We start from the raw sequence: 24,255 nt of genomic DNA on the forward strand, positions 1-24,255 counted from the left end.
TATCTATATTAAGATAATGTGATAAGATTTCAAAAGGTACCAAGAATACGAAAAAATGCAAAAAATCCAAGATGCCTGTGCCATTGAAGTCAAATGATCAATAGTTAGAAGATAAAACTGCTAGCCAGATTAATTTTTGTTGCAGTAGGAAGGAAAGGGCTCTTGCAACGGAGACTAACTTACAGTTCATGAAAATAAGTTTATCATTGGTTAATGTTGAAAAAATTTTCCGAAATTTCCCTTTTGAAGTCTTAACAGCTACTAGCTGTCCAGTTAAAATGCTAGATAGGTTCACTTAATGCTCATTACGATACCTATTGCACTTTTAGTCAACGACTCTATGACATAGGTCTCCAAAATTTGTTCACTGGGCTTCATGTTTTTTTCACTGGGCTTCATGTGTCTGTAAATGAGGTTTATCATTAACGGAAGCGCGATATGAAAACTGACTAGCCTCTAGGTGACAAAAAACAAAAAAATTAAGAAACGTTTTTTAAAAAGGAGCTCTCAATTAGAATTCGAATTTTTTATGGTAAACTTCCCTATGAGACCAGAACTAGTCTTTTTATCGCCTTTCGTCTATTAGGAAAACAGAATTGATTCATTTTGTGGCGTGAAATTTAATTTTGAATTACTATTTTTTTTAGAAAAAAATCTTAATTTGTACGAAAATTGCCCTAAAAGTGAACAAAATCATGCCAAATATCAAGTGTTCACACAAAACTTTAAACCTCGATAACTCCTCGGAAAAAAACGAAATAAAAAAAAATCTTTTAAATTTCGAATTCTACGCTGGACGAGCTTTTTAATGATACCAATAACATTTCTCTACGATGAATAATATCGATCGGCCAAAATTGTCTGAACAAAAAAAACCTATTTGAGTATATAGTTCCTCCCCCACAAGTGGGGTCAGAACAAAAAAGTCAAGGGCGTAGAAGTCACTCGAAAAGTCAAGCGAACATTTTGCATAAAAAGACTTTGTTCGAGAGCAATTAATAAACGCAGCTGTTTTCACTCTGATCTCGCTATTTGTTCACTTTGTTCAGAAATTTGAGAAAGATGACTCATTTCAAGTGTAAATTCATATTCAACTGTCATAATCACAAACGATCCAATCAAGTTCAGTTACTCAGTGACCCCATAAAGTCTCTGCATGAATCTGAGAACTTCAGTTGTTCCTGGATATTGAGACTCCTCTGAAAATTTATGCATTTGAAAAAGCAATCTCGCTTCTAACTCTTCTAATGTTGCAACATCCATAACCACAGTCGGAAACGTCAACAAAGTTTGGACACTTAACATGCTCACACTCAAATAATGCACATCTTTTCGATCAGTTACGCAATTTTTAAAACACCCCGGAAGACTGTCTAAGTCCTTTTTGCCCACAAATAAGACCATAAAACCCCAGTTACGGGATTCCCTGACATCTGATAAGAATTGTTCGTCTGTAGTTGTGACTTGTGCGAAATCGGCTACAATTTTGATGTCATCTTGAAGATACTTGCACGTCAGCGCAATTCGCATAGCATGCGCTCTATCACTTTGTGACATGGGTCGATAGAAGGAGGTTGGACCTCTCGGTCCAAATGATTTTCCTCCGCCCCTCCACTGGGGCGCCCGGTCACTTCCATGTCTGGCTTTGCCCGTTCCCTTCTGCGGCCATGGCTTTGGTCCACCCCCCACTAACTCGCCTCTGTTGGGGACAAAGTCCCATTCTACGCGCCGGTAGGTTTCTTGCCATTTCACCACCTATTAACCAAAAAATTTTAGTCAAATACATCATTGTTCCAACTATCAATGAATTGAAGGTCACAAAATATATGCTATCATTGGAGTTTTTTAAGTTAGCCGGTCGATATATTTCAGAATATAGACCATGGTACATTGAAAAAGTGGTATCATGAAGTACCTAGAAAAGCATATATTATTTCACTTCTTTTTTATTATGTGTTTTTTTACTTATTACAGCTTATTTACCTGTCAAAACAAAAAAGATGCCTAGTGCACATAACCTACGAGGCTAGCCTAGACAGCAAAACCTGAAAATAGCAAACATGTTCAGCCAATAGAAGTCCTTCACGGTACTTGAAACGGCTGAGTACACCAGATACGAGGGAAAAATATTTTCAATATGAGAAAATGGAGCCATAATTTTAACAAACTCCATTCTTAAATTCAAACTCTTAATTCCTTAATAAGTGTTAAACTTTTTTTCCTGTAGTTGAAGGTTCTACATAAATGGTTTATTAAGTTGCTAATAAACGTACCTAGAAATACGGAACTGATCATTGCAGGGAAATTTTCATTTTTTGAAGATATTAAAGGTTTAAAGTTCTCAAAATTTGCTCACTGTCCTCGCCTTTTGGCGTTCAGACCATCATCTGGACAAAATTTTCCTAATTGGATCAGAATCATAGATTGAGTGTACAATTTTACAGTTCATGATAAAAGTGGAAAAAAGGAAAAAAAGTATTTTATCAAAAGATAGTAGAAAAATACAAATGGAAACCTCATGAAAGCATACACAACCCTCAAGGAATCTTTCAAAAAATTTTGCTTTTTGAAAAAAATAAATAAAACAATAAAAGGTTCAACCTATCAGAAAAACATGGACAATTTCAGTTTAAATATTTTTCATGAAACCATTCAAAATTCACACCACTTTATGGAACTTTAAAAATTCAACTTCAATAGAAATTTCAAACATTGTTCGCTATTGTTAGTTTTGAAAGGAACCATTTAAAAGCCACTGTCATTAAAGTTCGAGGTTCCTCGAAAATTTTTTCACAATTTTTTCTTTGTTTTTGTTCACCAGTATCAAGATTCAGAATGCAATTATAATATATATGAATTACAAAGTATTGGTGGACGCTACTATTAGTATTAGTATTTGTAAAGCCTTTGATCTTGCATAATCTTTGAACCAAATATTTTAAAAACATACCCGGCAGATTGCCGGAAAATAGCCGCCGTTGATTCAATAAGCATGACTGGGATTGAACGAATAGAATATATTGAAAAAAAAAAAGATTTTTGTACAAAAATATTTTTTAAGTCCGATTTATTTTGATGGCATTTCGTAGTTGAACATACTTCTGTTTCTTAGAGAGAGGCTACAGGGGCTACTATCAACACCAATAAGCATTAGAGGTGGTAACTAAGACTTATAGGACCGACGTTCAAATAGCGGGCATCTAAAATTGGGCTTTATGGGTTTATCCCTTTTCTATTTCTGACTTCAATTTTTTATACCGACTCTGTTCATTTTGAATTGCTTTGCTTAGCAACTGATGTTCAAATTCACTTTTAGCAGAATGAGAGAAGAGAGAAACTAGCCTAGAGAAGTCAAAAAGATTTCAAGCAAAATGTCGAAAAAGCGGCAAAATGGTAAAGCGAAAAAAAGTTTGACGAAGTAAAAAAAAAACGAGCGCAATAATAGCCGGCTGAGAAGATGAGGGCGGCTATTAAACAGTTTTGACAAATCTTTTTCGTATTTTTAATCGCATTTTAATGTAATATAATGATAATAGTAAAAAAAAAACTGTTTTGAAGTAAGTTAGCATTGCTGTACAAACCAGGCCACACAGAACCGCCTCGTACTTGAATAGCAGTACAAAGAAACGTTTTTAAAAAGCAGAGAGTCAGATGCTTAATGCTTAAGGTTTAATGTATAGCTTGCTGCCGGAGTTATCAAATACTAGATTTTTGCCTCAAGGAAAAGGGGATATCTTTCTATGGCCGCTGAAAACTTATATAAAAAGAATATGTAGAATTTTTGATGGTGCCTACTGCGGTCATTTGAACTTCTAGCGACTACCCTACCTCTACATATTGCCTCGGCCAGTTTGCTATGAATCAACATTTTCTTCAAGTCTATGTTCAATGATGGTACACTAAATCATATTTAATGTTTTATTCGGTGGGTTGGAACATTATGTGCTCACATTACCGCTCATGCATACCCAATGGCTTTGCTCATGCACATATATTATCTATTAAGATCTCTATAAAATATCTCGATTATCGTCACTTGAAATTTCCTCTTCTCACAATTCAGTCTCACAACTGTAATAAGATCTCAATTTTCCAGTCACTTTATTGATGATCTCTTTCTATTTGACAACTCACAATACTGCCCAAAAATGCTATAAAAGAGAATGAATTTACTTTAAAATCAGTACAGGTAGACGGTTGTAATGTAGCCATAATGTTCCCAGGTCGTTATACCTGAACATAGAAGGTCATTATACCCCGAATAACTAACAAGCAACCAAATTAAACCCGACCTGTTTTGAGTTAAATCCACATAATTGACCGCTTGACACACGTCATAGCTTCTTGGGCTTTCAATAATCTCTTAGGCAATCTAGCCGTATTGTTCCTTAATGAAAAACATATTGCGTTCATTAAAACCTATCCTGTCGCCCTATGACACCCGAATTATTTTCTTAGCATGCTCTCAGACACTGTAAAAACGGTATATTTCAGCAGTTGACGTAATAAGATTATGCATTTCTTATTTTGCGGTTTTGAATAGCCACTGCCGGACCATACTAGAATCATGCCCGTTTTATACTTTCTTATGTTATTTTAAACACTTTCCACTTTTGAAAACCTACAATTGCACGAATATAAATATAATCGGTTAACTATTTGGTGGAAAATGTCAATGCTTTTTCAAACACCCCAAAAAATGAAAAGTACTGACGCAAGGCATCACTGTATTACCCTCACGTATTCTTTGATATTTTATTAGCAAATGACAACCATTTGACCTTATCATGCACACCATTTAACAAAGGACTCCGATTTATAAAAATAAGCGAAGGTAAAATTATCGCCTGCGCATAATAATAATAATAAACTTGCTACGCCGTTTTTTATGAAAAGATGCTTTTCAACTATAACCCACTAGTTCTATCTACCTAGCAAGACACTTGTTATCTTCTCTCCACTTGAAAAAATTAATCAATTTTCTCTCAAATCATCAAGAAAACCTCTCAAATTTCTCAAGTTAGCAAGAGTTTTTTTTCTCTGGACCAAAAAATTCCTTTTCTGTCAACGCAGCAGAAAACAACGCGCAGTGAAATTCTTTCTCTCAAAATACAAAATAATGCTGACCTTGTTTAACAAATCTAGTCTAGGTTGCGTATTCCAGACGTCCGGATGCAGAGTGACAAATCCCTGAGGGTATCCAGTCTCAACAGAAGTAAGCTGGTCAATCCAGGCTGTTTTCGTTTGGGGCAAATTGGGTTTAAACTTTTCCCATCGATTCAAAATTAAAGGATCTGTAGTACCGATGATCGAATTGAGCAAGGAATGAGTTGCAACTTGTGACTGTGACGAATTAGGTCTTTTCTGTTGCGTTGGGTTGAAGCTCGAATTGACCTTTGAACTGAAAAAAGATATTGAGCGGCAAATGTAACACGGGCCAGGCAGTCGATTAACAAAAGACCGACTGGCTGCAATTTGCATTTTCAGCATAGCTCATCTGAAAAAAATCCTCAAATTAAAGAAAATTCAATTTACAAATTCATGATTTACACATTTAATTGTTTAAATTATTTCGATATGTCCTGTTATCGATGTGATAATTCTTAAGTATATTTTGCCGCCTAAATGTTGTAAACTTGATTTCTTCGACAAGTTTGAATCAAAATCATCGAAAATAAGCTAAACAAAGGTGCGCGTGGCGAAACAAAAGAAATGATTGAATAAAGAAATTGAAACAAGGATCCTATTTTTGAAACAACAAAACCCAAGGAATAGAAGAAGAAAGACGACAACGGCAACTCCCCCGACCGGGACCAGACGGCCATTGTGGGAGAGGCTCGTACAAATTGTAAAACGAGCTCTTCGCTTGAATCTCGGATCTGCGAAGTTGACATGGGACGTCTTCTCCACCATTGTTATCGAAACAGAGAGTCTTGTCAATGCGAGACCTTTAACACACGTTAGAAGTGACATCGAGGACGAGGACCCGTTGACACCCAACCACTTTCTGATCGGTAGAGCGTTTCCCAATGTCCCAGCGTGTGTCTTCAAAGAGACTCCCACAATCCAGACGAAGACGTGGACCCAAGTGCGACAACGACTCGAAGCAATCTGGAAAAGACTTCTAAAAGAGTACATTCCAACCCTGAACACAAGGAAGAAGTGGTTAAAGCCTGATGCCAAGTTGGAAGTGAATGACGTCGTTTGGGTTTTGGAAGAATGGACCCCAAGAGGAATTTTGCCCCTGGGACGCGTGACAAGGACGTTCACCGGCCCCCACAAAACAGCTAGGTCATGTGAAGTAAAAACTGCTTTAGGCTTCTCAACCCGACCAGCTGTTAAACTTGCACATGTTTTCCCAAAAACACCCCGGCAGGTTAGGTAGGCCCCGAGAATGTTATCGATGTGATAATTCTTAAGTAAATTTTGCCGCCTAAATGTTGTAAACTTGATTTCTTCGACAAGTTTGAATCATAATCATCGAAAACAAGCTAAACAAAGGTGCACGTGGCGAAACAAAAGAAATGATTGAATAAAGAAATTGAAACAAGGATCCTATTTTTGAAACAACAAAACCCAAGGAATTGAAGAAGAAAGACGACAACGGCAACTCCCCCGACCGGGACCAGACGGCCATTGTCATGTCCAACCACAATCGCCCTTGGAACAACTACAGAAACGTTGAAAGTGCGGAGTTAATTCAAATGCTTATACAAAAATGTAACAAGTTGCTCCGCTAAAATCAGACATGAGAATTAATGTTAAAATAAACAAGGCGGCCCGTTAATGTGCGTTCGCACATGATGTTCCGACCCGAGCTCATCTAAATTTTTTGACTTAATTGTCAACCAAATGAAGAATTAACAAAAATAGATGTTTGAGTTTAAAGCAATCGTTACACGACCTATCTACTAATTGAATTACATAATGCCATGCCTTATTACAGCGCCAATGCGATTTGACCTTAAAGAGACTACGAGAAAAACAACCAAAAAAATTAGCAAAAATAAAAACTTCACGGCAAAAACTGAATATCTAAATTTAAAAGCACATAGTAACAAAGTCAAAATGCAGTCAAATAAAACCTTAACTACTCAAATTTAATTTCTCCTAACTATACAGCGGACGGAAAGTTTTCTTAATGAGACTATGTTACAAGTCGACAAAGAACGATCAATGAGGCGAAATTCAAAAATCAATCAACACTTTTTAAACCAAGAAATTTCAGAAGTCTTAAAAAACATTAGCTTTTACTAACTAATCATTGATAAATTACTAAAAAGTTATTACAAAATCAAAATGCCTTGTCTTTGGGTAGCTTAAGCTTTAGAAACGAATTAAAGAAAAACCAAAAAATTTGGAAACGATTTGCGACTATTGATACTATTGATACCATTAAAATCATTAGCAAACTATAGTTAACACAAACTATTGATACCATCAAAATCATTAGCTATTATCTGAATATCATGTATTTTTAATTCAATTCTTATTTCTACAAATTCAGCTGCAGGAAATATACAGAGAGATTAAATAAGTTTACTTGGGCCACATTTGTAAACAATTGGCATCTGTTACTACGCGTTTGTTTTGGAGAAAAGAAGCACAAAAAATGACCACTCAAAATACGTTTATAAAAACGCATATTGTCCAACAAACAAAGCATCGGTGACAAATAATAATATCCGTAGATATGTTATTTTTTGGGATAAAAAGAATTGGATGTGGCCTCTCATTGATTAAAATAAGTTACTAATTGACGAAAAGAACAACAAAAAATGAAAACTTTGAAAAATGTTTGAAAATGTATATCATAAATTTTAAGACTAAAGGCTATAAACTGACTTACTGATTCGGGTAACATCATTACTTCAGTCCTCAATTACAAGCCTAACAGACTTGTCATCAATCTACGGCTACATAAAGAACAAAAACAGACAAAAACAGCAATTTCAAGAAAAAAATTGAGCGAGAAAAGTGTCGAAGGCATTAAAAAATTCACAAAAAACTTTTCACAAAAAACTTTTAAAAGTTCAATTAATTTTTTAACAGCAATGGGATTCTTCTTTTTCATCAATATAGTTTCAAAATATCAAATATGAACAAATACATTAGAACCACGAAATTTTTGAGAAAACTCGTAGTATCAACGCCATTATTTTCATTAGCTTTCAACGGAATCCACAAAAAACGCTAAATTATGCCTCTATGGTACAACAAGTTTGTTGGCCTTTCATATTTGGTCAATAGGACCTTACAACAAGTTATTGAAGATGAAAACAACAACAATGACATGCAACAACCAAAATTTCAGTAGAAAAGTGCCGGAAGAAAGTGTCAAAGCAATTTAAATCATAAGTTCTTCTCTGAAAACATTATATATGATCCGTTGAAAGTTTTACCTAAACCAGTGGAAACTATCGGTATTAGGATAATTTGATAAAATTTCAAAAAAGATCCAAAATAAGTAAAAGTACCCAAAAATTTTTAAAAAAATATGTGAACTAGTGGCATTGAAGTTTTAAAACTAATAGGTAGAAGATAAAACCACTAACCAGATTATTTTTGGCTGCATTAGAAAAAAGGGGATCCCAAAAGTTTTAAGACTGACTGACAGTTCAAGAAAAAAAGATCAGGATTGTTTAATGTTCAAAAAAAATTTTCGAAAAACTTTTTTAAAGTCTTAACAGCCATTAAACTCAAAATCTTTTAACGGAGGTCAATAACTACGCTCAGAAATAACACGATGGTGAGAAAGAAACGTTTGTCGTGCATAGATATTCAATAAGAGATCACAATAATTCTCAAGACTATGAAAACAACAATAAAAACAGGCAAAAAACCAGAAATCAGTATAAAAGTGCGAGAAAAAATTTTCGAAGCCATTTAAACTATTAGCTTTCTCTGAAAACTTTATCGCTGATCCACTGAATGTCTTTTTCAAGCCAATGAGAGTAGAATAATATGTGGATAATGTGTATAATATTTGAATAATATGATAAGAATCAAAAGTAACCAATAATACGAAAATATCAAATTTTTTTAAAAAAGTTTTGAATTCTTGTGTTATTCAAGTCATATAATCAATAAAAGCGCCAACGAATCAATCAGAAGACAAAATCGCCAATGAAACTTATTTCAGATTCAGTAGATAGCAAGTGGGTTCTGTCAATACTGATACTCACTAACAGTTCACGAAAATTTAGGATTGGTTAATGTTCAAAAAAATTTTTGGAAGAAATATTTATAAAATCTTAGCAGCCATTAAATCAAGTAAATTTCAACGGAAGTCAATAAATACGCTCAAATATGCTTAAATAGGAGTATGGGGATACTTGTCATGCATAGGTGATCAATAAGAAATCACAACAAGTCTTATGACTATGAAAACAACAACAAAATCAGGCAAAAACCAAAAATTCAGAAGAGAAGGGCGAGAAGAAAAGGTCAAAACCATTTGAAACCATTAGTTTTTCTCTGAAAACTTTATCTGTGATCCACTGAAAGTCTTCTTGAAGCCAATAGAAGCTGTCAATTTTGGGATAATTTCATAGGATTTATAAAGTAACCAATAATACGGAAATATCCAAAAAAATTTTGAAACTTTTTGAAATCTTGTGTCATTGAAGTCATATTACTATAAGTTAGAAGATGAAACCGCCAGTTAGATCAAATTTTGTTAAAGTAGTACGCAAGAGGGTGCTTTCATCACAGACACTGACTTACAGTTCACGATAATAAGTTTGAGTGGTTAATATTCGGAAAAATTTTCGAAAAATTGTTTTTAAAGTCTTAACAGGCATAGCTGTCCAGTCAAAGCACCAGATATGCTCACTTAAATCTCATTACGGAACATATTGCACTGTTAGTCAATGAGTCTTTGCCATAAAAACTCCAAAATTCAAAATTTATAAAATTAAGGAAACTCGGAGTCGAATTTAAAAAAAAAAACATGAGCAATTCCTTGAAAACAATTTTTTTTGTTCATTAGTTTTCATTTGACTGTAAAGGAAGTTTGTCATTAACGGAACCTCGATATGAAAAGCGACTTTTCTCTAGGTGACTTAAAAAACCAAAAACAGTAGAAAATTTTATAAAAAAAAAAGAGCTCTCAAAAAAATTTGAATTTTTTTTTGTATTGAAACTCCCTATGAGACCAGAACTAGTCTTATTTATCGCCTTTAGTCTATTAGAAACACAAAAATGGTTCATTTTTTGGCAAGAAATTTTAGTTTGCAATACTATTTTTATAGAAAATATCTTAATTTGAAGAAAAATAACACTAAAAGTGAACAAATATCCCGTGTTCACACAAAACTTCAATCCTCGATAACTCCTCAAAAAAAAAACGAAAATCAAAAATATCTTTTTAATTTTGAGTTCTACGCTCGACCAGCTTTTTAATGATACCACTCACATTTCTCTGCGATGAATATATCGTTCGGCCAAAATTGACTGAACAAAAAAAACCCATTTGAGTATATATTTCCTCCCCCCACAAGTGGGGTCGGAAAAACAATGTACATTTGTGAACTTTATAAAATTTCGTTATAGAACCAAAGCACTTATTCACTCGTTGAAGTCAGATCTTTTTTGTCAGCTGACAATTAGATCGGCAATAAAAGAAAGTGAAAGCCACTTTGAAAGTGAGTTAAAACCAGAAAACTTGCACCAATGAGAGCGAACAGTTTCTACTGATAAACAGTATCAATAATTCAACAGAACATCTGCTTTGCAAAATTTGGGAGTGTGAAAAAAAGGAAAAAATAGTGACAAATTGCCACTATTAGCTCAAATAGTCATCGCCGTTAAACTTTTTATATACTCACAAAGGATGTCACATTCTTACATGCTTCTCCCACAGAAAACACCAAATTGACTGAAACAATACCAACAAGAATAAGTGAAAGATGGTGAACTTTTAAAACGGTGTCAGGACAATAGATCAAAAATAGTGAAATTGTGACAACAGATTAAAATTAATCTTTATTCTTATTGCCCGAAATCAAGCGCCATTTGCGAGCTGGCATGAGATTACCGTATCTGGCTATGTCTAACGGGCCATTGCCATGCCTTAGAGGACCCATGGCGTTTGATAACAAATCTATCAACACCGATTAAATTATGACTACTGAACATGCTATAAGCTGCACAATAAGTAAGCATCTAAATTTGATAGGCCGATAAGCATTTTCAATCTTTTGCAGTAATGTGTATATGATGGCTTCCGCACATTGGAGCAAATGTCCATTGGAGCAAATGTCCATCTAAGTAAAAATTTGCCCATTTTTGCATTTATTAAATTTAGCATAATTTACTAATTTACTAATATTTTCACAAATTTAATTTTTCTTGTTATTTTTACTTGAAACAATAATAATAAAATAATTATATATATATATATATATATATATATATATTCTTTCCAATATTATAAAAACATTTAATACTTTATTAATTTAATAATTTATAAATTTAATAGTTTAATATTTTATTAATTTAATAATTTATTAATTTAATAATTTAATAAGTTAATGATTTAATTATTTAATAATTTAATCATAGAACCTAAATTCACCATTACCACCTCTAATACCTTTATCATCAAATGGATCTATAGCTATCTTATACTGCTCCTTAGTTTCTAAATGATGCCTATTACTATCAATAGTTTAATTAGTTACATATTTAGCTTTACCTTCATATATAGCATTTTTATAATCTTCAATGCAATTTGGTTTCTAATAGTAACCTTAGTTATTCCTTTTAACTTCTTTTCTTCTTCTCCTTTGACAGTAGTATAATAATATGCTTTAGCTTTAAGGAAGCAAGCTTCTATAATAGTATCATTAGGTATTTCATCTTTCATTTTACCTAACTGTGTTATGTAATATACCACTTAGTTTATTCATTTCAGTTTCTAAATCACCATCCATTGGAACATTTATGTTTATAAATATACTGTCAGTATCTGTATAATGAAAACTACAATCTATCTCTTTCTCAAAGTATTCATATATAGCTTTCACCACCCTTCACAATATCAATTTGTCTCATCGTGAATTTATGTCTCCTCAAACACCTTTTAACACTCAACAAAACAAAAACAGCTCACAAACGTAGGAAAAGATAATCTTTTAAAAAGAGTCCTAAGAAAGAGGTATGATCCACCTAACAGACGGAACAGTGGGCCCGCACTATGAAACATCACAGACGCGAATAAACTAAAATCGCGAAAACGCAATTACAGCAAGAGGCTCTGAGTTGCATTTTAAACTGTGCTCTAGTAGACGTGTCAAATTAATACTACACTAATTAGGTTTCAAGCCTTCGCTACCGCACAACACCCACACCTAAGGAAGTAAAAGTATCGAAACAGTCAAATATTTATGCCTCCTCGACAGTTTTGGTGATGCGTACACTTAGAGCCTAGTGAAGTCCTGAGAAACTGCGAAGTAACTTAATGCCCTCTTGCTTTACCAATTTATCTTGTTTCGGACAACGAAGATTCAAATCTATCGAAGAAAAAGACGCTCTTGCGAAAATTCGCATTATGACAGGACCCCTATGATGACAGGGTCCAAACGATTGCTACAAATTTGTGTGAGATAAATTGATACTGATGAAACAATAATTTATATCAGATGTCGCAATCTTAATTTCGTCCACTATCTGCGAACTCAGATGTGATAATAATTTCGTAGTACTTCAGATTCTTAAAACGCCAATAAGTATGATTCATCAAATTGTTCTTCAATTCATCACCTACAGCTAAAATATCTGTATTTTGAACGCCTTCAGCAGTTCCATCACTTTCTACAAAATCAAGAGGCATATTAATCACACGTCGTCTATATTGTTTCTCCATCTCATATCCACCCAAAATAAACCCGAATCTTCTTGAGGTCAACTTAAGACGAAGCATTGTATACGCATTTTCAGGAACCAAAAGTATTATTATGTCAACTGAATTAGCGAAACGCTCGGGAAGTGCTACATGAAGCAATCCATCAAGGCATTTGGAAATCTTGAGAGATACGCATGTATTCGGCAACACCATTTGATCCAAAATTTGTGCAGTTTTTGCAAACTGAGACCAGCTAACACCCGAACGAACGTTTATATTGATAGCTTTTAATTTGTCTGCGAAAATATCAGTGAACTCCTTAAAACATTTATCAATTCGGTCTAACGCTCGTTCGCCCTCGGGTTCTCCAGGCACGTCTAACGTAATCTGTGAACATCTCCAGTGGAATTTCTCATTTATGACTTGCAACAAAATCCAAGTCTCTGATTGGTCCACAATCAGATTCCAATCCTTTAGTCGCAATGAAAACTCAGTTCTCGACTGCTGCACCATTTCACTCATTCGCTTGCACGTTGCTCTCAGGCTCAGAAGATATCTTACTCCAGCACAAAAACAGTAATCGTAAACATCGGATACCTCAACGACTAACAACTGACAGATCAGCTCAATGATAGGCAGAGGTAGCTGTACAAGGGTCATTACAAGTTCATAAAAACGCAGTCATACCTAAATTTCATTTAGCACAATTTCACTCGTTGCTTTCACTTACCTAAAGCTAAGAAAAATATTTAATATCTGTCGTAACTAATTTCCAAAAAAAAGTTATTTTTCCCCAAGCATTAGGATACGAAAAGTCAATTTTGTGAAAAATAGTTTTTATTTCAAAATTAGCGAAAATCAGTGAAATCCACAAAATTTGATGATTTTACACCCGTATTAATTTGAATATCTAGTATTTTTTACATATATTAAGAATTGCGCTTACAGAATCGGTCAAATTTGCCTATGATAATTTAGGTATGTGACTGCGTTGTTATGTCGTCTAGTGTTTGATAGACGTAAACCAATTGAACTGGTTTAAATTTATTCCTATTTATTCAATGCTGGTGAAATCTAGACAACCCAGTTCATAGACTGCTGAAATGTTTGGCCAAAACGTCGAAGGACATCTCAAGTATTTATTTAGGATTCAGTTAACATTGAGTCTCAGACATAATATCTCAAACTAAACTTTGGCGACTTGATGGATGATAGAATATAAAGATGAAAGTTTGTCTTAAAATATTTACATTTCAATTGAGTACTCAACAAAAACAGGATTTTTGCTTCTCGGGAATGACATCTTTTAAATCAACTTTTCTTTTAAGGCAACTTTTCTTGATATCTTGCACCGATACCAAAAGCTGACGAGGTTTTGACAACCGTCCATTTCTCTCTCATCAATGAGCGAGCTCTCATAGAAGGGATGACGTATTTTTAATCACGTGAAAAGAGGCAGTTTTTGATGTGACTTGATGAATAATCGTAGTATGAATAGGGAATGGTCGACGGATGCCTCTGCGTTGTCTAGTTTGTAGAGTCGGAGGGCAAATTGTTCCAATTGTTCTCTATCCTTCAATCCCATCCAGCTATCCGCAACTTCATTCACCTCTTCCTCAGTGGAACCCTTAAACATGCGCTGCTATGAACTAAACGGCAATGAAACATCATAATTGTCTCAACTCTCACTCTTCAAGTCTTTAAATTAGCCAAATATACGCAATAATTATGGACACGGTTGAAAGTAGAAACAAAGCTAACTGATTGGCACTCAAAAACTGTAGATATTTTTGCCACTTACACCGATCAAAATTGACGATTCAAATTAACATTTATTCCATTTCGATGTTAAAAGATTCAAAAGAACATTTCGATTTTAAAACATAGCCGGCAGATTGCCGGAATAGCTGCAAAAGAATAGACTCGCGTGCCGTATAATACAGATCGAAACAGATACAGATCTAAACTGAAAAAAAAATTACGCCGCTCAAAAAGCTAGGTGAAAAACATTCAGCGATAAATTAATAAGACTTGTCCAAATTCATTCCGCAGAAGCCTTTTATTAGGAACCTTTACTGCACATATGAGTTCCCTTGACCTTAAACTAATTCAAATTAAACTTCAGTTTTAAAGTGCAAACGTCATTTTATTGAGTGAGGTAAGTCAAGGATTATCAAAATTTAATCACGCAAATGCCTTAAAATCTTTTATAGAGAGAGTGAGAAATGACGTCACGCGCTCAAACGCTGTTAGTGAGAGGAAGAAGTCATTCAGAAAATTTGCCTTTTTCAGCTTTGATGCGTGAACAAATGTAAAACGAAAAAGAGTGTCACACGACGAAACAAAAAAATATAGCAGGACAAGTCCTGACGTACAATTCAAAGAATTTTCATTGACTAAACAGAAAACTAGACCTAGAACGGACTATGAATGGATTGGAAAGACCATTTAGAAAAAAATTCGATCCAAAAAATCGAAAAAAAAAGTAAAAAATCGAAGTGAAATTTCCGCATGTGAACAAAAAAACCACTAGCGAGAAAGCGAAATTTTGTTCAAATAACGTTTTTTCAATCTACTTTAAAATTAGAGCAAAAAAATGCACGCCGCAAAACCACTCGCTTCTTCGCTCCACTTCCTGTTTCGGCGTGACGAAAATCACTACTCCAATTTGACTTCAGAAATCATGAAAATGTGTGAACAGATCTTAAAAAAAAGTCAGCGCCCCAATACAATTCAAATTCTTTAAATTGTAAAAAGCAGGACAAGTCCTGACGTACAATTCAAATAATTTTCATCGAATAAACAAAGAACTAGACCTAGCACGGACTAAGAGTGAATTGGAAAACCATTTCTCAAAAAAATCAGATCAAAAACTATATAAAAAAGCAAAATCAATCTTCAAATGCCGCAAGTGAACAAAACAACCACCAGCGAGAAACGGAAAATTGGTTTAAAAAAACTAGGCCTAGGATGAACTAAGAATGGATTGGGAAAGCCATTTAGAAGAAAACTCGGATCCAAAAAAGTACAAATCCGAAAAAAAGTACAAATCGACGTGAAATTACCGCATGCGAACAAAAAACCACCAGCGAGGTAGCAGAATTTGGTTCAAACAAAAAAGGCCTAGAATGAACTATGAATGGATTGGGAAAACCATTTAGAAAAAACAGTAAAAAATAGTGATATTGCCGCATGTGAACAAAAAACTACTGGCGAGAAAACGAATTTGGACCATATTTAAAAAATTAGATCAAAAACAAAACAAAACAGAAAATCAACGCCAAATGCCGCATGTGAACAAAAAAACCACTCGCCAAAAATGGAAATTTGGTTCAAACAAAAAACTAGGCCTAGAATGAACTATGTATGGATTGAGAAAACCATTTAGAAAAAAATCCGATCTAAAAAATCGAAAAAAAGGACTAAAAATCAAAGTGAAATTGCCGCTTGTGAACAAAAGCCAACTAGCAAGAAAGCGAATGTTTTTCAAACACCGTTTTCACACTCTACTTTAAAATTAGAGCAAGAAATTTCACGCCGCAAAACCACTCGCTTTTTCGCTCCACTTCATGTTTCGGCGTGAACAAAATCATTACTCCAATTTGACTTCAAAAGTCATGAAAATGTGTGAACAGATCTTTAAAAAAAGACAGCGCCCCAATGCATTTCAAATTCTTTGAATTGTAAAAAAAATCAAGAGCACCGCAGCTTACAACTTCGCAGCTATAAAAAAGAAGCGCAGTCTCCAACGCCATCAAAAACACTCATTTGAGCTCTTAGATCTCGTTAATAAACGATTGGTGTAAAGAATATTTATGCAAATGACAAATTAAAACAAGGAGAGCAATCAGACGACAACATTAGAACATCCCAACATAGCCACTGTCGATCACCATCAAGAGAAGCATTTAAACCTGCCAACTGCATTCTCTGAAGGGCAGCAGTCAATTTGAGATATGATAAATGTTTCTATTATTCACAAAGATTAAATGTTCTTAATGATCTGGGTTAAATTCGACACACATATATTAAGTATCGGCAGACTAAACGATGAAAACTATCATTTGAACTATACAACCTTGGCTCGCATCGAGTCCTTGAGGTTCTCCAATCTGTCGTTTTTGTCCAACAGATTTTGCTGTCTATCCACTTCATGATTCCGTCTCTGCACTAGGTTGCGAATGGTCTGCACACATGAACTCAACACAACTCCTGCAACTCTGAAAACACGCAAACATCAATCACAATCATATAGATTTCAAATGAAACACAAACTCGCTTATACTCAAAAGAAAATTGATTATCTCACTATAATAAACTATGTTACAAATTTTCATAGTCTGAGCAATTTGCTTGCCTAAACACAAACAAAAATCTATCATAATCAAACAACGTCCACTATAATTTCATCTCAAAAGGCACAAGAATTTTGCTTTTGAACGATGCAGATAATTTTGATACCATGTGGCGTACATATATGCCCCAAAATATCTAATTGAACTAAAAAGCATTTGCCCATGATATACGCGATAAATCTATTGCAGATTCTAAATCTCTTCCAGTCTAACCTGTGAAGATCAACAGAGTAAAAGTAGCTAGTGCGAGAAGGAGCATAATCATTTCCCACGCGAGGAATCTCAGCTAGCACAAGGAAGCCATCGCCAAGCATTGTATACAGCTGCTGCTTCACATCTTTGCCAGCCAGCAGACAGAATTTCTCAACCTCACTTTGCTCAGAAAAACCTGAAAAAAATGTCACGACATTAAAGGGCACTGAGGGACGTGCAATTGTTTAAACACTTCGAGCAGCGTTCACGTTGAAAATTTTGTTAACTAAATTTCTAATTCAACGTTTTCTTTTCAAAAATAAACATAGCACAACATCCCTGCTATCGAGAAAAATTCCCGGGTTCAAAAACAGAAATAGCACAAATAATTTAAAAACATAGCTGTGCAGATTGTCAGAAAATAGCTGCAATAGCTTCGTAAATCTGCAGTCTCAAAAAGATAGCAAAGCAACAGACCAAAAAATTATTAAACGCTGTGATGTTATATATTGATTAAGAATCTGAATAACTTATTTCTGCTTCAATTAGGTGCTCTCAAATAATTTTCAATCAGTGAAACACATTCATTTGACCTTTTCTTTGAATTAAAGAGACAAAAAGCCAGGAATTTTATAGTGAGGAAGTCATTTTTGAGAGTGAGGTAAGTCACTTGTGACCAAAAACTTCATAACGCGAATGAAAAAACTCGCTCCACTATGAGCGAAAAATGACTTCACACACGAAATTCACTTGAAATTGCATGAACGAAGGAAAAAAAATCAGATTTGAAGTGGTTGTGACGTCATATGGCCGTAACAAAAATCTTGACGACGAAATGAAAAAACAGCAGAACAAGTCCTGACGTACAATTCAAAAATTTTTCATTGACTAAACAAAAACTTGACCTAGATCGGACTATGAGTGAATTGGGATAACCAACTCCAAAAAAAAAGATCAAAAAAATTTTAAAACATAAACCGACTAATGTCGGAAGAATTGCTCTTGAACAACAGGCAAGGCAATTTAATTCAGGGGCCTAGATAATTTTTTGAAGGGTGCAAAAAAGTTTACCACGCGGGGATTCGAACCATTGACCTCCCGATCTCTGACTAGAAGCACTGCCCACTTGACTATCAGTTCTTCTTCTTGCTTTGCTGTAATCAATCTTATTTTAGCAACAAGCTTTAATTCGGAGTGAGAGCAATAGAGATCAGTCAAAAAAGAAGAACCAAAGCGTGAAAAAGTCACTTGAGAAGTCAAAGATGTTCTAGAAGAATAGCGCAAAAAGCTCAGGCAAAAAATATGCATGAAAAGACCAACACGTTCAAAATAATTGCAATGAACTTCTTTCAAGAGCAATTAAATAACTGAAAAACAATGTCAAAATGACGCATGTGAACAAAAATCCACCAGCAAGAAAGCGAAATTTGGTTCAAACAAAAAACGAGGCCTATAATGAACTATGAATGGATTGGGAAAATTTAAAATTAGAGCAAGAAATTTCACGCCGCAAAACCACTCGCTTTTTCGCTCCACTTCATGTTTCGGCGTGACCAAAATCATTACTCCAATTTGACTTCAAAAGTCATGAAAATGTGTGAACAGATCTTTAAAAAAAGACAGCGCCCCAATGCATTTCAAATTCTTTGAATTGTAAAAAAAATCAAGAGCACCGCAGCTTACAACTTCGCAGCTATAAAAAAGAAGCGCAGTCTCCAACGCCATCAAAAACACTCATTTGAGCTCTTAGATCTCGTGAATAAACGATTGGTGTAAAGAATATTTATGCAAATGACAAATTAAAACAAGGAGAGCAATCAGACGACAACATTAGAACATCCCAACATAGCCACTGTCGATCACCATCAAGAGAAGCATTTAAACCTGCCAACTGCATTCTCTGAAGGGCAGCAGTCAATTTGAGATATGATAAATGTTTCTATTATTCACAAAGATTAAATGTTCTTAATGATCTGGGTTAAATTCGACACACATATATTAAGTATCGGCAGACTAAACGATGAAAACTATCATTTGAACTATACAACCTTGGCTCGCATCGAGTCCTTGAGGTTCTCCAATCTGTCGTTTTTGTCCAACAGATTTTGCTGTCTATCCACTTCATGATTCCGTCTCTGCACTAGGTTGCGAATGGTCTGCACACATGAACTCAACACAACTCCTGCAACTCTGAAAACACGCAAACATCAATCACAATCATATAGATTTCAAATGAAACACAAACTCGCTTATACTCAAAAGAAAATTGATTATCTCACTATAATAAAATATGTTACAAATTTTTATAGTCTGAGCAATTTGCTTGCCTAAACACAAACAAAAATCTATCATAATCAAACAACGTCCACTATAATTTCATCTCAAAAGGCACAAGAATTTTGCTTTTGAACGATGCAGATAATTTTGATACCATGTGGCGTACATATATGCCCCAAAATATCTAATTGAACTAAAAAGCATTTGCCCATGATATACGCGATAAATCTATTGCAGATTCTAAATCTCTTCCAGTCTAACCTGTGAAGATCAACAGAGTAAAAGTAGCTAGTGCGAGAAGGAGCATAATCATTTCCCACGCGAGGAATCTCAGCTAGCACAAGGAAGCCATCGCCAAGCATTGTATACAGCTGCTGCTTCACATCTTTGCCAGCCAGCAGACAGAATTTCTCAACCTCACTTTGCTCAGAAAAACCTGAAAAAAATGTCACGACATTAAAGGGCACTGAGGGACGTGCAATTGTTTAAACACTTCGAGCAGCGTTCACGTTGAAAATTTTGTTAACTAAATTTCTAATTCAACGTTTTCTTTTCAAAAATAAACATAGCACAACATCCCTGCTATCGAGAAAAATTCCCGGGTTCAAAAACAGAAATAGCACAAATAATTTAAAAACATAGCTGTGCAGATTGTCAGAAAATAGCTGCAATAGCTTCGTAAATCTGCAGTCTCAAAAAGATAGCAAAGCAACAGACCAAAAAATTATTAAACGCTGTGATGTTATATATTGATTAAGAATCTGAATAACTTATTTCTGCTTCAATTAGGTGCTCTCAAATAATTTTCAATCAGTGAAACACATTCATTTGACCTTTTCTTTGAATTAAAGAGACAAAAAGCCAGGAATTTCATAGTGAGGAAGTCATTTTTGAGAGTGAGGTAAGTCACTTGTGACCAAAAACTTCATAACGCGAATGAAAAAACTCGCTCCACTATGAGCGAAAAATGACTTCATACACGAAATTCACTTGAAATTGCATGAACGAAGGAAAAAAAATCAGATTTGAAGTGGTTGTGACGTCATATGGCCGTAACAAAAATCTTGACGACGAAATGAAAAAACAGCAGAACAAGTCCTGACGTACAATTCAAAAATTTTTCATTGACTAAACAAAAACTTGACCTAGATCGGACTATGAGTGAATTGGGATAACCAACTCCAAAAAAAAGATCAAAAAAATTTTAAAACATAAACCGACTAATGTCGGAAGAATTGCTCTTGAACAACAGGCAAGGCAATTTAATTCAGGGGCCTAGATAATTTTTTGAAGGGCGCAAAATAGTTTACCACGCGGGGATTCGAACCATTGACCTCCCGATCTCTGACTAGAAGCACTGCCCACTTGACTATCAGTTCTTCTTCTTGCTTTGCTGTAATCAATCTTATTTTAGCAACAAGCTTTAATTCGGAGTGAGAGCAATAGAGATCAGTCAAAAAAGAAGAACCAAAGCGTGAAAAAGTCACTTGAGAAGTCAAAGATGTTCTAGAAGAATAGCGCAAAAAGCTCAGGCAAAAAATATGCATGAAAAGACCAACACGTTCAAAATAATTGCAATGAACTTCTTTCAAGAGCAATTAAATAACTGAAAAACAATGTCAAAATGACGCATGTGAACAAAAATCCACCAGCAAGAAAGCGAAATTTGGTTCAAACAAAAAACGAGGCCTATAATGAACTATGAATGGATTGGGAAAACCATTTAGAAAAGAATCCATCTAAAAAACGAATAAAACAGTAAAAGCGAAATTGCCGCATGTGAACAAAAAACCACCAGCGAGAAAGCGAATTTTTGTTCAAATACCGTTTTCTCACTTTAAAAATGCACACCCCAAAACAACTAGTTACTTCGCTCCACTTCTTGTTTCGGCCTGACCAAAATCACTACTCCAATTTGACTGCAAAAATCATTAAAATGTGTGAACTGATCTTGAAAAAATCTGTGAAAAAGACGGCGCCCCAATACAATTCAAATTCTTTGATCTTTAAAAAACCAAGAGAAGGCCCATAATAGCCCAGCTATCGCTGTGCGGCTGTTAAACATAAACCGACAAACATTGCACGAATTGCTCCCGAGCCACAGGCGGGGCATTTTATTCAGAAGGGATGCACAAATCTGCGACCATAGAGGGGTTCGAACCCGATTTCTCCCGGATGATAATTCGTTTGAGAGCTTGAGAATTAAAAAGCAGAGAAAAAGGAAAAGTCTATGAAATCCGCAATTAAAAAAATAGCTGGCAGATTGCCAGAAAATAGCCGCAAAAGCTTCGTAGACCTGCAGTCTAAAAAAACAGTAAAAAAGACAGACGAAAAATTCCTCTTTCCATTGAAGTCCGATGTTATATTTTGACTTAAAATCTGTATAACTGTTTGCTGCCTCTATTAGCTGCTCTCAAATAACCTTCATTTAAAGTGACACACACCCATTTGACCTTGTCTCTTCGAATTAAAGTAAATAAGTCAATTTCAGAGTGGGGAAGTCTTTTTTGAGCAAAAAATGACGTCACGCAGGCACTTCAGTTGAAATTGCATGAACGAATGAACAAAAAACAGATTTCACTGCTGTGAAGTCATATGGTCGTAACAAAAATTGCGACGATGAAATCAAAAAAAAGGACAAGTCCTGACGTGTCATTCAAAGAAATTTCATTAACTAAACAAAAACTAGACCTAGATCGGACTAAGAGTGAATTGGGAAAACCAATTCCAAAAATCAGATCAAAAAATTTTTGAAACATAAACCGACTAATGTCGGAAGAATTGCTCATGAAGAATAGGCAAGGCAATTTAATTCAGGGGACTAGATAATTTTGGAAGGGTGCAAAATATATTCCCACTCCCTGACCAGAAGAACTGCCCACTCGACTATCAGTTCCTTCTTCTTGCTTTGCTGTAATTAATCTTATTTTAGCAACAAGCTTTAATTCGGAGTGAGAGCAATAGAGATCACTCAAAAATGATGAACCAAAGCGTGAAAAAGTCACTTGAGAAGTCAAAGATGTTCTAGAAGAATAGCGAAAAGCTCAAGCAAAAAATATGCAAAAAAAGAGCAACATATGTACAATAATTGCCATGAGCTTCATTCAAGAGCAATTAAAGAACTGAAAATCAATGTCAAAATGACCTATGTGAACGAAAATCCACCAGCGAGAAAGCAAAATTTGGTTCAAAGAAGAAACGAGGTTTACGATGAACTATGAATGGACTGGTAAGAACAATTTAGAAAAGAATCCATCTAAAAAATTGAATAAAACAGTAAAAATCAAAAACCAAACTAGCGAGATATATACAAACAAAAAACCACTAGCGAGAAAGCGAATTTTGGTTCAAATACCGTTTTCTCACTCTACTTTGAAAATGCACACCGCAAAAGAACTAGCTTTTTCGATCCACTCGCTGTTTCGGCCTGACCAAAATCACTACTCCAATTTGACTTCAAAATCATAAAAATGTGTGAACAGATCTTGAAAAAATCTGTGAAAAACACAGCGCCACAATACAATTCACAATCTTTGATTTTTAAAAACCAAGAGAAGGGCAAAAATAGCCCAGCTATCGCTGTGCTGCTGTTACACATAAACCGACAAACATCGAACGAATTGCTCCTGAGCGACAGGCGGGGCATTTTAATTCAGAAGGAGTGCAACCGAATCTGCGACCATAGCGGGGTTCGAACCCGCAATCTCCCGGATGATAATTCGTTTGAGAGCTTGAGAATTAAAAAGCAGAGAAAAAGGAAAAGTGTATGAAATACGCAATTTCAAATATAGCTGGCAGATTGCCAAAAAGCCGCAAAAGCTTCGTAGACCTGCAGTCTAAAAAAACAGTAAAAAAGATAGACCAAAAATCCCTGTTTTCATTGAAGGCTGATATGTTATATTTTGATTAAAAACCTGTATATGTTTTTGCTGCCTCTATTAGCTGCTCTCAATTAACCTCCATTTACAGTGGCACACACCCATTTAACCTTATCTCCTTGACTTTAAAAGTCATTTAAAAGTCATTTAAATTTAAAAGTAGATAAAAGTCATTTTCAAAGTGGGGAAGACATTTTTGAGAGTGAGGTAAGTCAAGTGTGACTAAACATTTAATCACGCAAACGAACAAAAAAACTCGCTCCGATAAGAGCTAAAAATGACGCACTTCAGTTGAAATTGCATGAGCGAATGAACAAAAAGCAGAGTTAAGTGCTTGTGACGTCATGTTTGTAACAAAAATCACGAAGACAAAATAAAAAATGTAGCAGGACAAATCCTGACGTACAATTCAAAAAATTTTCTTTGACTAAACAAAAAACTAGGCCTAGAATTAACCATTTAAAGCCATTTAAAAAAATTGCTCCAAAAAATCGAAAAAACAGTAAAAGCCGAAGTCAAATTGCCGCATGTGAACAAAAAACCACTAGCGAGAAAGCGAAATTTTGTTCAAATAACGTTTTTTCAATCTACTTTAAAATTAGAGCAAAAAAATGCACGCCGCAAAACCACTCGCTTTTTCGCTCTACTTCCTGTTTCGGCGTGACCAAAATCACCACTCCAATTTGACTTTAGAAATCATGAACAG

The 24,255-nt window shown here is 34.9% G+C and overlaps 3 protein-coding genes across 4 annotated transcripts in view; 1 reads left to right on the top strand and 2 right to left on the bottom strand.

Annotated features, from left to right (window-relative positions):
- Positions 1–24,255, top strand: part of LOC142344960 (uncharacterized) — a 266,838-nt gene that overhangs the window by 66,579 nt on the left and 176,004 nt on the right. The gene's annotated exons all lie outside the window — the stretch shown is intronic.
- LOC142343945 (large ribosomal subunit protein uL4m-like) lies at positions 1,067–5,501 on the bottom strand. Its single transcript, XM_075395352.1, has 2 exons — positions 5,128–5,501; positions 1,067–1,755 (listed from the first exon to the last, which is right to left on the bottom strand). The coding sequence occupies exons 1-2, from the start codon at positions 5,488–5,490 to the stop codon at positions 1,129–1,131; spliced, it is 990 nt and encodes a 329-aa protein (XP_075251467.1). The 5' UTR covers positions 5,491–5,501; the 3' UTR covers positions 1,067–1,128.
- The window catches only part of LOC142344479 (DNA-directed RNA polymerase III subunit RPC3-like), a 41,568-nt gene continuing 31,284 nt past the window's right edge, over positions 13,972–24,255 (bottom strand). The window contains exons 8-10 of one of the 2 annotated variants that reach the window (XM_075396142.1): positions 19,933–20,107; positions 19,443–19,584; positions 13,972–14,474 (exon numbers count right to left, since the gene is read on the bottom strand). In XM_075396142.1, the coding sequence (XP_075252257.1) occupies positions 14,289–14,474; positions 19,443–19,584; positions 19,933–20,107 (503 nt within the window). In that variant the 3' untranslated portion in view covers positions 13,972–14,288. Of the gene's footprint in view, positions 14,475–19,418; positions 19,585–19,932; positions 20,108–24,255 lie in introns of those variants that run through there. The other variant, XM_075396141.1, reaches the window with a different exon arrangement.

This window comes from Convolutriloba macropyga, chromosome 8 (assembly GCF_964194025.1).
Source record: "Convolutriloba macropyga chromosome 8, txConMacr16.3, whole genome shotgun sequence".
Lineage (NCBI taxonomy): Eukaryota > Metazoa > Xenacoelomorpha > Acoela > Convolutidae > Convolutriloba > Convolutriloba macropyga.